This window comes from Mobula birostris, chromosome 31, assembly GCF_030028105.1.
Source record: "Mobula birostris isolate sMobBir1 chromosome 31, sMobBir1.hap1, whole genome shotgun sequence".
Taxonomy (NCBI): Eukaryota; Metazoa; Chordata; class Chondrichthyes; order Myliobatiformes; family Myliobatidae; genus Mobula; species Mobula birostris.
This window is the reverse complement of record NC_092400.1, coordinates 32,210,351-32,223,763: the sequence shown is the minus strand read 5'-3', so window position 1 is coordinate 32,223,763 and position 13,413 is coordinate 32,210,351. Positions and strand designations below refer to the sequence as shown.

Below are 13,413 nucleotides of genomic sequence, written 5' to 3'. Positions count from 1 at the left end.
GATTTTTATTTCTCTTTATATCAATCAGAATCTCCACGAGATTCTAAACATATGTGTGACTTTTTAGATAATTAGATTTCCCTAAGATTACACGATATATCTTCTATGTTAGAATCGTCCTTTACTACTGATGAGATCAAGAATGTTATTTTCTCTATGAATTTGGGGAAAGCTCCTGGCCCTGATGGGTTTACCGTGGAATTTTAAAAATTTTTTGCACCCTCATTAGTCCCCTGGTTATCCAGGATTCTGGAGGCCTCATTAAAACTTGGTAAACTACCAGAATCCTTTTATAGAGCATCGATCTCTTTAATACTAAAGAAGGATAAAGACCCCGCTCAATGTGCATCTTATAGACCAATATCCTTGTTAAATGTTGACGCTAAGATTTTTTTCTAAATTATTAGCAAATAGACTAGAAAGACCACTTCCTTATATTATTTCGGAAGACCAAATGGGTTTTATTAAGAATTGCTACTCTTTTTATAATATTCGTACACTTTTAAATATTGTCTATACCCCGTCACAAAATGATCTTGAATGCGTCATTTCCCTAGACGCTGAAAAAGCCTTTGACGGGGTTGAATGACCCTACTTATTTAAGGTGCTTGAAATGTTTAACTTCAGCCTGAAATTTATATCCTGGATCAAATTGTTATACCATTCTCCTATGGCCTCAGTTCGTACTAACACTCTAAATTCACCTTTTTTTCCTCTTTTTCGAGGTACCAGACAACGTTGTCCTTTTAGCCCTTTATTATTTGATACAGCATTAGAACCTCTTGCAATTGCTTTTCGAGAATCTCCTAACATCATTGGTGTAACTCGTGGGTTAAAGTCTCAAAGTATCTCTTTATGCTGATGACTTACTTCTATATATTTCTAATCCTCAAGAATCTACTCCAGCAGCTTTAGATTTATTAGCACAATTTAGTCTTTTTTCAGGATGCAAATTAAATCTTAATAAGAGTGAACTCTTCCCTATTAATAAGCAAGTTCCCTGATATCAGAACCTGCCATTTAGATTGGTTAATAATCATTTTTCATATCTTGGAATTAAAATTACCTGTAAACATAAGGATTTATTTAAGACTAATTTCTTACCCTTAATTGACCATATTATGCAACTTTACTTTAAATGGTCTCCACTTTATTTTACTTTGACTTGTCATATTAATGCTGTTAAGATGTTTATTCTGCCAAAATTTTTGTATATATTTCAGGCATTACCGAGTTTTATTCCAAAATTCTTTTTTGATAAAGTAGACTCGAAAATCTCTTCATTTATTTTGCAAAATAGAAACACGAGAAAGCTAAGAGAGATGGAGGATTGACATGACCTAACTTTAGATTTTATTATTGGGCAATTAATATTCGACACATGAAATTTTGGTTACTTGACCAAGATATACTATCCATTCCTAAATGGGTAGTATTGGAATTATATTCTGTTCAAGGCTATGCACTTGGCTCTATATTAGGTTCTTCTCTTCCTTCCGATTTGAAACGCTATAAACAGGTTTGCAACCCGATAGTTAAACATACCTTACGCATTTGGTTTCAATTCCGAAAATTTTTTGATCTTAATCAATTTGTGCTAGCGATTTCTATTATTGGCAATATATTCTTTCTCCCTTCCTCTACGGACCGTGCCTTTCAAATTTGGAAGACTAATGGTATATCACGGTTTTTGGACTTATTTTCAGATGGTTCCCTTATGTCTTTTGAACAGTTATCTAACAAATACAATTTACCAAGAACACATTTTTTTTAGATATTTGCAAGTTAGAAATTTCCTAAATACCATACTTTCTTCCCTTCTGGCGTTACCCCCTACAAATATTTTAGACGCAATCATTAACCTCAACCCGTGTCAGAAAGGTGTAACAGCTATTATTTATAATTCTATCATGAAACTTAGGATAGCTCCATTTGATAAGATTAGAACTGACTGGGAAAAGGAATTGGGCCTTACTATCCCGGCAGATGACTGGGCTCATATTTTACAACTAGTTAATACTTCCTCTATCTGTTCCAAACACTCCTTAATTCAATTTAAAGTTGTCCATAGAGCACACATGTCTAAAGATAAATTAGCTCATTTTTACTCTCATATTAACCCTCTTTGTGATAGATGTCATGGCGAGATAGCCTCCTTGACCCATATGTTTTGGTCCTGTCCTACTCTGGAAACTTTTCGGAAAGACATTTTCAATATTATTTCAAAGGTTTTGAATAGTGATATTTCTCCCTATCCTATTACTGCTATCTTTGGATTACCTAAAACTTCTAGTAATTTATCCCCCTCAGTGCGTAAAATGATTGCATTTCTTACTTTAATGGTTAAAAGGTGTATTTTACAACATTGGAAGGAGATTAACGCCCCAACTATGTTTTTTTTTGGTTCTCTCAAACGATACTGTGTCTAAATTTGGAAAAAATCAGAAGTAATCTTTATGATACTTCAGTTAAATTTGAACAGACCTGGAGATCTTTTATTCAATATTTTCATTTAATGTAACTTTTTTTTTCTCTCTGATCATATATACACTCCCTTCGTGGATTTTATCTGTTATTAGCGGAGGTTGGGTTTGAGGACGGGATTGTTTAATCTGTTTAAGTCTACTATTTATCTAGCTAGCCCATTGCTTTGCTTTGTAGCTTAGTGGCATGGTAGTTTTTTTGGTTTTTGTTTTCTCCTTACTGTTATATATGGAAAACTGGTATACAATTATATTAGCTTGTTATTTTATAACTAACCTATGTTGTTTTCATTGTTTTTTTTGTATTAATATTTCTTGTATATCTATATCGTAACAATGTATTGGTTGCTATATGTTTTACCTTGTGTGTACTAATTCAATAAAAAGATTTAAAAAGAAAGAAAGTACTATTTTAAGTACACTCATATTGTTACCAAAGATTAAAAAGTAAAAACCAAGTTGGCTGATATAGTAGTCTGAATAGCTGAAGTCACGCATGATTTCTAGTTTCTGTTAATTAAAGCATTGATTACCCACTTAATAGCCATCAAAGTAGTAGAATTGACCTGTTTTTCCTCAACATAGGTTTGGGCATTTAACAATTATGAATAGTTATGATTTATTTTATCTTCTGAAAACTCATTTGCAATTTTATTTTTTTTTTCAGTGGAATTTTCCCTTGGTAATGCAGGCCTGGAAACTTGGACCAGCCTTAGCAACTGGAAATGTGGTTGTGATGAAGGTGGCCGAGCAGACCCCACTAACAGCACTCTACATAGCAAATTTGATTAAAGAGGTTAAGTCACATTTTTAAGTCAATGATGCTGTTAAACAATGTGGCAATATGACCATAAGCTCTAAGAATTGCATCTGCATGTGACATATTACATATTGTGTCTGTATCTTCAGTTTTCTGATTTGACCTTGCACCTTGACTGTGGTACATTATTGGAAAAGAGCACTGATATTTAATTACAACTAATGTGAGCTGGATAATAACCAGGCCAAATGAACGAATACCGTAATATGGTACTCTCTGTGAAGTTTGCTAGATTATTCTGGACTGGAAGGAGGAATGAAGCAGGACACCAAATACTGGGTTGGACAATCATGAGTTGGTTGTATGTAAAACTATCTGAAACGGCTTTTCCTTTGAATGTTGTTTAATAAGACTCCAACACATTACAGTGTTGAGAAGTGTGATTATGTTACTGGGATAACCTACTACAGAACTACTTAATGTTAGATGCACAAAGATGGATTTTTCAGTCAATTTGTTTGGTTTTCTGCAGTAAGTTCTGTAGGAGTCAGGTGGAACAGGATTTTTTTTCTTGGAGAGAAAAAGCCAAGACTCAGTCATTTAACTTGGAATTCCCTGCTCTGCTTTGTGAAGGGCATCCAGAGTGTTGGCCTTTTACAAGCTAGAGAAAGAAGTTAAACTGATAAAAATTAAAGACAGGAGAGGATTCAACAGACCACTCATCCTGGGTGTACTGAGTGTTTCAGCATCAGTTACTTTTTAAGAACTCTTGAAAGGATGAGAGGTGGGTCAGCTGAATCAAGTGAGGCATGGCTGTGTCTGGGATTTTTTTTTTCTGTTTTTTTTTTCTTTGGAAGATCCCGTTGCTGATTAGTATTTGTTACTCACTCCAGGTTGACCTTGAAGTTGGTGGCATACTGCCGTCTTCAATTATTGAAAATGGGAGTGGTGAAAGTGGCCCCAAAATGCCCTAGCTTAGCAGACTGCAAAATTCTGAGTTGATGGTGCTCTTTCAGCCTTTCTGCTGCTGTTGTGGACCTGGTGTGTTTTGCTGCCAAAGAAACCATTTCATGTCCCAAGTTGACTTTGAAGTTGCTGGTGTACTGCCATTTTCAATGATTTAAAATGGACATGGTTAAGTTGGTCTAAATATGCCCTAGCTTAGCAAGCTCCAAAATTCTGAGTTGATGGTGCTCTTTCTGTCTTCTGCTGCCCTTTGTGGATCTCATGTGTTTTGCTAGCAAAGAAACCATTTCAGGTTCCCACGTTGCATTATGGGGGTGGGGGGGGGCTGCAAAAAGAAGAGCCACCAGGATGATCACAGAACCTCAGATGGCTATGGATTAAGAGGGGTGAGCCATGGACCGATGCTGCTGGGGCATAAGTGAGGGACTAACAACTCTGGCTGGGTCGCCTAGGTAAAGCTGTCTGATATTGAAAGACCAAAACACCCATGACCCCAGTTACATCAATGATGATGTGTCTCAGTACATCCTAGAACGTATCTCAGCATCATGTTGGTATTTGTGGAATCCTCTCAGAAAACCTTTCTCCCTTTTCCTTATTGTTTATCTTGTCTTCCATTAAATTACTTTAATGTACTAAATCCTCTTTCACTTCCTATTTCCTTATGATATCCCTTGTTCTATGCAACTCCATACCCTCAATGTTTTTACATCTCACGATTCTCACGAGAATTTGTTCAAGTTTTCTGAAGAAGTACAGTTTGTTATTCTGGCATTCTGGCCACATCTTTAAATATTCTTCTTGTTCTTTTATTTCATTGCTCTGCAAGGGTGTACATTACATTTTACATCATTTTTATTCTCAGACGCTTGATTAATATTTCTCCCATCTGTTTTTACTCTGTGGTTCACATATTTAATGCAATAATCAAGGAGGATTGAAATATTTTTGTTCTTTGAATGTATTTCCCTCTTTTGCTCCCCATTCAGAAAAATGGAGCCTATTCAGTCATACTTGAGGCTTTCAGTCTTTGGGAGTCATGTGAACCATTGTGTTGAATACATGAACTGCACCAATTTCCAGTTCATTTCAACTCTCCGAAGAAGCAATAATGTAGTTTGCCAAGAGGGTAGATTCTGCTTTGTTTGGAATAATTTCTTGTTACTTTTATGTTTACCTCAGTTCAAGTTCAAAGTGTGTGTTTTTTTAAACCAAAGTACATGCATGCCACCATATACAACCCTGAGATTCAGAGTAGGCCTTTCAGTGCGTTGAAACCTTTCTGCCATTCAGTTAATGTCTCCTCCACTCCACTAATCCACTCATCTTAATATTCTGCCTGATTTAAACAATCTCAGCCTCAACATTAAGTTGACCCAGGGAAGTGAAGTGTACATTTCTACTTTTATCTGGGTTAAGAAAGTGTTTCATAACTTCATTTATAATAGCTAACTTTCATTATTTTTAGAAGACTTGCCCATTTTCTATATTTTCTTATTAGGAAAATCACTTCTCTGTATCTGTAATGTACACTGATTTTCTAATTTTCAATAGTTCTGCTTTCTAAGGTTTAATCATCTAAGCCTGAGGGTTAATTATCCTTATAATTTAATACTTTAGATTTCCCAAAAAGCTTTTTGGCATTTACTATTCATGCCTTGATTTAAAGTCTCGATGATTGCAGATGTTTGTTCTTTCATTATCTCAGAAGCAGCAAATGGAATTCCATTCTTCGATATCCACCCCTGTGGAGGAAAAACATTGGTGAAGCTACTAAAGATGATAGGGCAATGATGTTATTGTAAAGAATTGGAAGAGAGATCCATGTCTAGAAACCCAATATGAGCAGTTTTTCCCAAAATGCTCATTGTGAATTAAAAGGATGGTGTGTGAGGTAGATCGAAGCATCTTTGCATCTTGTGTAGCAGGTGATAAGATATTTTCAGAATGGGACAAATCAATAAACTTTAGTAAAGGTGTTCCTCAGGGTCCTGCTCCCAGCCCAGCCCAGCCATATTCTACTGCTTCATTAATAAATTTCCTTCCATCGTAAGGGTAGATGTGGGGATGATTGCTGAACTCCATTTGCAAATAAAGTAACCCATAGGGCAGCATGGTAGTGTAGTGGTTAGCACAATGCTTTACAGTGCTGGTGACCCAGGTTCAATTCCTACCACTGTCTGTAAGGAAACCCCAGTGACTGCGTGGGTTTCCTCTGGGAGCTCTGGTTTCCTCCCATAGTCCAAAGACGTGGCAGTTGGTAGGTTAATTGGTCATTGTAAATTGTTCTGTGATTAGGCTAGAGTTAAATCGGGGGATTGCTGGGTGACACGGCTCGAAGGGCTTATTCCATGCTGTACCTCAACAAATAAAAACAAACAATAAATAAAGTGCACTATATTTCAAGGCAACTTTTGAAATATGGCTGAAAGCAGCATCTTTATTCCACAAATATTGGGCAAAGAGAATCCCCGACAATCTCTGACCATCTATTCTTGACTTTCAAAAGCATTATCATTGGCAAGCTTAAAGCAAAACAGCAAATGCTGGAAACAAAACACTCAACAAGTCGGACAGTATCTTCAGAAAGAGTGAATGTTTCAGATTGAAGATGGCAACCATGGTGCCGCTCTTTCAAAGATATCTCCTTCGTTCTATCCATTTCTCTCACTCCCACCTTCTCTGCCACATCAAACCAACTTGTTTTCTCTTCTATGCAATTCTGAAGAAGGATCTTCAATCTGTAATATTAACTGTTTCTCTTTCTGCAGATGCTGCTAGATCTGTTGAGTGTTTCTAGCATTTTCTGTTCCTGAACATTTATGCTTTTCAACGGATTTGTACCTTAACTCCAGTGCATATCATCGATACCAGCAGGCAGCAAAGGCAGCTCCTGTTTGAGAACATAAGGTTGTAAGAAGTTCATGTCATTCTAACACAAAAATATAACATCATTCCAGTTTTTTTCTGCTGAATCCAAACCCTAAACTTTCTATCAACAGCTCTTTTGAGAGAACTTTTATTGACCTCTTAACACATTTAGGGATCCATGGATGCATAGTCCAAGGTCCTTTTGTTCATCGGCACCACACTGTCAATTATTGTGTATTCACTTGTCCTAGTGTACATCCCCAAATTGACATTAGTGATAGGCAAGAAGGCTCCATCCCTAAATTAATTGTTAAAATTGAATTTCTTTCTATTTTAATGCTAATGAGAAGTCTTCCCTCTTGCCTTGAAATATTCAGGAAGGTCATCTGAGGATTGCTGAGTATTGATCGTAACCACTCAGAGTGAGTCCACAGACACAAAGTTTCCTGAAATTTAATGAAACAAATACAACACATAAATAATGGATAACAGTATTTGCTGTTATTTATGGTTGGACCATTAATAAAATAGTAGTTGTTTTGTCTTAATGTCTGTGTCACCTTTTCTCTTCTATATAGGCTGGATTTCCACCAGGAGTAGTCAATATCATTCCTGGTTTTGGACCAACTGCAGGAGCAGCTATTGCCTCCCATATGGATGTAGATAAAGTTGCTTTCACTGGATCCACAGAGGTCAGTTTGAAAACACTTACAAATTAACATTGAAGTTTAGAAATGAATCAAAGTTCAAAGTAATTCCGATTCCCATTCTGATATATTGGTCCCTGGTCTCCTCTTGTGCCAAGATGAGGCCGCCCTCAGGGTGGAGGAGCAACATCTTATATTCTGTCAGGGTAGCCTCCAACTTGATGGCGTGAGTATCAGTTTCTCCTGGTAAACAAATTTCCGCCCTATCCTTCCTCTATTCTCCATTCTGACCTTTTACCTCTTCTCAATTGCCTATTACTTTCCCCCGGGTCCCCTCCTCCTTCCCTTTCTCCTATGCTCCACTCTCTTCTCTTATCAGATTCCTTCTTCTCCAACCACTGCCCTTTCCCACCCACCTGGCTTCACTTATCACCTTTCAGCTAGCCTCTTACCCACCACCCCGAGCTTTTTATTCTGGTATCTTCCCCCTTCCTTCTCAGTCCTGAAGAAGGCTGTCTGCCTGAAACATCCACTATTTATTAATTTCCAGAGATGCTGCCTGACTTGCTGAGTTTCTCCAGCACTTTGGGTGTGTTGCTTTGGCTTTCCAGCATCTTCAGACTGTCTCGTGTTTAAGGTAAATTTTATTATCAAAGTACATACATATTCAACCCTGAAATTAATTTGCTGGTGGGCATACTCAACAAATCTATAGAATAATAGCCATAATCAGCGAAAGACCACCCAACTGGGGCGTTCAACCAGAGTACAAAAGACAATAAACTATGCAAGTACAAAAAAGAAGAAACATTAGTAAATAAATAAGCAATAAATATCAAGACAGAATTAGATATATGTTGCTTGAACCTTTGTCATTTTAAGTTCCTGACTGAATATTTTTAATATCTTGACTGTTTCCTTATTTCTCCATAATGTCTGCTATCTTCGCTCTTAAGGTGCACTTTTATCCACTTTATTTTTTGACATACCCGTGAAAATTGTTTAGTTTTTCATAAATTCTTTTCAAATTCTCATTACATTTTCTTTCAAAACTTTTTAAAATTCAAGTCTTATCCATGTCATCTTTGCCAAGAACAATCATGGTCATGAGCCCACGTCAGAAGGTAGGCAGCTGTCGATCCTGGGGGATCATAGGTTTGCGCCTCTGGTGGACTGTGTCCTCTCCGGGGTGCAAGCCTGGGCAGGAAGATTTGAAGAACCGGCTGTTGCCCATGCAGCGGGTTCCCCCTCTCCACATCGCTGATGTAGTCCAAGGGAAGGGCAAGCGCCGATACAGCTTGGTACCAGTGCTGTCGCAGAGGTTGCCAGAGTGAAGCTGCAAACAACATCAAACTGCCTTATGGGCCCTGGTTCCGGATTTCTTCCTCTGGGTTTACTCCCAAAGCCTTTCCCATGGCTGCAAGGCAGCAGAGGTTTAAAATCAGAGTCTTCCTGCCGTCCGAGGCTGACCAGCCCCAGCTGCTCAAAGCAACTAGTTTTGAAGTGCCAGTGGTCTGCCTTCGCCACTTCTCTTGTCAGTAGAAACAGTTCCACCGAGGCTAGTAGCTAAGCCACATGTGAAGGCCAAGAGTTGGCTTTGGTTGTCAGAGGCTGTTAGAGTCTCACGCCATTTGGAGCAGTTTATAGGTAGTGGGAGCTTATCCCTCACTACCACCCCCAGCTATGACAACCTTAGGAACCACTACATCATATAACATCATGATGATTGTAAGACTCTTAAATCAATAGTCATAATGAATAATTCAGTAAATAGTTGCCATCACATTTAGAAGTCCATATTTTAAAAACAAATTTTCTGCAATAAATACTTATAGATTATAACTAAATGCTTAAACAATCCTCATCGATGGATCAGAAGTGAAAAGGGGGAGCATCTTCAAGATCCTAGGTGTCAACATCTCTGAAGATCTATCCTGGGCCCAACAGTTCTATGCAGTTACAAAAAAGACACAACAGCAGCTATGTTTTATTAGGAGTTTAAAGAGATTTGGTATGTCACCAAAGACACTTGCAGCTTTCTGCAGATGTTCCAAGAAAGAGCATTCTGAGCGGCTGCATCACCATCTGGGATGAGAGGGGGGCTATTGCACAGGATTGAAATAAGCCACAGAAGGTTGTGAAAGACAGCTCCATCGTGAGCACTAGCCTCCCCAGTATCCAGGACATCTTCAAGGAGCGATGCCTCAAAAAGGTGGCATCCATTATTAAGGACCCCCATGATCCAGGACATGCCCTCTCCTCATTGCTACCATCAGGGACGAGGTACAGGAGCCTGAAGACTCACATTCAGTGATTCAGGAACAGCTTCTTCTCCTCTGGCATCAGATTTCTGAATGGACATTGAACCCATGAACACTATCTCACTACTTTTTTCCCACCATTTTTGCACCACTTATTTAATTTAACGTGTGTATATATAAACACTGTAATTTACAGTTTTTATTGTGTATTGCAGTGTTGGGAGGTGGGTTGAGATATGAGGCTATCAATGGAGGTGTAAGGCACTCCTTCCTGCCACTGCCTTGCAGGTGAACCTCGGGCAAGGTGCAGCAGCTGCTTAAACCCTGATCAGGATTAGGGTGACATGAAGTCATGGGAGCTGGTGGTGGATGGCCGTATGAGGAGTTGAAACATATCATAAGACCTAGTTATTGCGACCACTGACACCAAGCAGACGATCTCTGGAGAGTATTGATAATAGTTGGGGTCACCCATCTTGCAAAGGCAGTGCCCAGAAAAGGGCAATGGCAAATAACTTCCGGAGGAAAAATTTGCCAAGAACGATTTCTCAGCGATTTGATCGGGGCACGACTGCGCAAGCGCGTGGACGTCAGCCAGTGAAAACAGCGGGAAGAGCTTAAAAGGAGACAGCTGCCAGAGGAGCAGAGACACAGTAGGAAGGCTTTGGCAATAATGGGCCAAGGTGAGGTAGGTTGGCTGTGTAGTAACAGACACGAAGAATGTGTATGAGGCCGGTGTTCTGTGCTTGGTGTCAGATGTGGGAAGTCCGGGAGTCTCCCAGCCTCCCGGACGGCCACAACTGTGCCAGGTGAGTTGAGCTGCAGCTCCATAGGAACCGTATTAGGGAACTGGAGATGCAGCTCGATGACCTTCATCTGGTCAGGGAGAGTGAGGAGTTGATAGAGAGGAGCTATAGGCAGGTAGACACACAGGGGCCTGGGGAGACAGATAAGTGAGTAACAGTCAGGAGAGGGAAGGGCAGGAGTCAGAGGCTAGAGAGTACCCCTGTACCCCTGTGGCCCTGTGGCTCAGAAGGGTAGGGAAAGGAAGAGGATGGCAACAGTGATAGGGGACTCTATAGTTAGGGGGTCAGACAGGTGATTCTGTGGACACAGGAAAGAAGCACAGATGGTAGTTTGCCTCACAGGTGCCAGGGTCCGAGATGTTTCTGACAGCGCCCATGATATCCTGCAGTGGGAAGGTGAACAGCCAGAGGTTGTGGTACATATTGGTACCAATGACGTAGGTAGGAAAAGAGAGGAGCTCCTGAAATCAGACTACAGTGAGTTAGGAAGGAAGTTGAGAAGCAGGACCACAAAGGTAGTGATCTTGGGATTACTCACTGCCTGTGCCGCGTGACAGTGAGTATAGGAATAGAGTGAGGTGGAGGATAAATGCGTGGCTGAAGGATTGGAGCAGGGGGCAGGGATTCAGATTTCTGGATCATTGGGACCTCTTTTGGGGCAGGAGTGACCTGTACAAAAAGGATGAGTTCCACTTGAATCCCAGGGGGTCAATATATCGGCAGGCAGGTTTGTTAAGGCTACTGGGGAGAGTTTAAACTAGGATTGCTGGGGAATGGGAACTGAACTGAAAAGGTGTTGGCTCACAAATAGAGAGAGCTTGGAGACAATGCGAGAGGGAGGATAGCAGGTGATAGAGAAGGGATGCGCTCAGACCGATGGTTTGAGATGTGTCTATTTTAATGCAATAAGTATTGTGAACAAAGCGGATGACCTTCGAGTGTGAATCAGTACTTGGAGCTATGATGTTGTGGCCATTACAGAGACTTGGATGGCTCAGGGGTAAGAATGCTTACTTCGAGTGGCAGGCTTTAGATGTTTCAGAAAGGACAGGGAGGGAGGCAAAAGAACTGGAGGCATGGCACTGCTGATCAGAGAGAGTGTCACGTTGCAGAAAAGGAGGAAGACATGGAGAGATTGTCTATGGAGTCTCTGTGGGTGGAAGTTAGGAACAGGAAGGGGTCAATAACTCTATTGGGTGTTTTTTGTAGACCACCCAATAGTAACAGGGACATCAAGGAGCAGAGATAGGGAGACAGATTCTGGAAAGGTGTAATAATAACAGGGTTGTCGTGGTGGGAGATTTTAATTTCCCAAATATCGATTGGCATGTCCCTAGAGCGAGGGGTTTAGATGGGGTAGAGTTTGTTAGGTGTGTTCAGGAAGGTTTCTTGACACAGTATGTAGATAAGCCTACAAGAGGAGAGGCTGTACTTGAGCTGGTATTGGGAAATAAACTTGGTCAGGTGTCAGGTCTCTCAGTGGGAGAGCATTTTGGAGATAGTGATCACAATTCTATCTCCTTTACCATAGCATTGGAGAGGGATAGGAACAGAGAAGTTAGAAAAACATTTAATTGGAGTAAGGGGAAATATGAGGCTATTTGGCAGGAATTTTGAAGCATAAATTGGGAACAGATGTCCTCAAGGAAATGTATAGAAGAAATGTGGCAAATGTTCAGGGGATACTTGCATGGAGTACTGCATAGGTACGTTCCAATGAGACAGGGAAAGGATGGTAGGGTACAGGAACCGTGGTGTACAAAGGCTGTTGGAAAATCTAGTCAAGGAGAAAAGAAAAGCTTACGAAAAGTTCAAAAAACTAGGTAATGATAGAGATCTAGAAGATTATAAAGCTAGCAGGAAGGAGCTTAAGAAAGTAATTAGGAGAGCCAGAAGGGGCCGTGAGAAGGCCTTGACGGACAGGATTAAGGAAACCCCCAAGGCATTCTACAAGTATGCGAAGAGCAAGAGGATGAGATGTGAGAGAATAGGACCAATCAAGTGTGACAGTGGAATCAAGTGTGTATGGAACCGGAGGAGATAGTAGAGGTTCTTAATGAGTACCTTGCTTCAGTATTCACTACGTATTGTAGGGATGACTTACAGCGGACTGAAAAGCTTGCGCATGTAGATATTAAGAAAGGATGTGCTGGAGCCTTTGGAAAGCATCAAATTGGATCAGTCACCAGGACCGAATGAGATGTACCCCAGGCTACTGTGGGAGGCGAGGGAGGAGATTCCTGAGCATCTGATGATGATCTTTGCAACATCAGTTGGGATGGGAGAGGTTCTGGAAGATTGGAGGGTTGTGGATGTTGTTCCCTTATTCATGAAAGGGAGTAAAGGTAGCCCAGGAAATTATAGACCAGTAAGTCTTACTTCAGTGGTTGGTAAGTTGATGGAGAAGATCCTGAGAGGCAGGATTTATGAACATTTGGGGAGGCATAATATGATGAGGAATAGTCAGCATGGCTTTGTCAAAGGCAGGTCGTGCCTTACGAGCCTGTTTGAATTTTTTGAGGATGTGACTAAACACATTGATGAAGGTAGAGAAGTAGATGTAGTGTATATGGATTTCAGCAAGGCATTTTACAAGGCCCCCCATGCGAGGCTTATTGA

General features: G+C 40.2%; 1 protein-coding gene across 2 annotated transcripts in view; it reads left to right on the top strand.

Annotated features, from left to right (window-relative positions):
• LOC140190980 (aldehyde dehydrogenase, mitochondrial-like) overlaps nt 1–13,413 on the top strand; it is a 65,199-nt gene that overhangs the window by 28,303 nt on the left and 23,483 nt on the right. For both annotated transcript variants that reach the window (XR_011883732.1, XM_072247999.1), the window contains exons 6-7: nt 3,151–3,279; nt 7,659–7,772. Coding sequence is in view for 1 of the 2 variants with exons in the window: in XM_072247999.1 (XP_072104100.1) it covers nt 3,151–3,279; nt 7,659–7,772 (243 nt within the window). In the remaining variant the exon portion in view is untranslated. The remainder of the gene's footprint in view (nt 1–3,150; nt 3,280–7,658; nt 7,773–13,413) is intronic.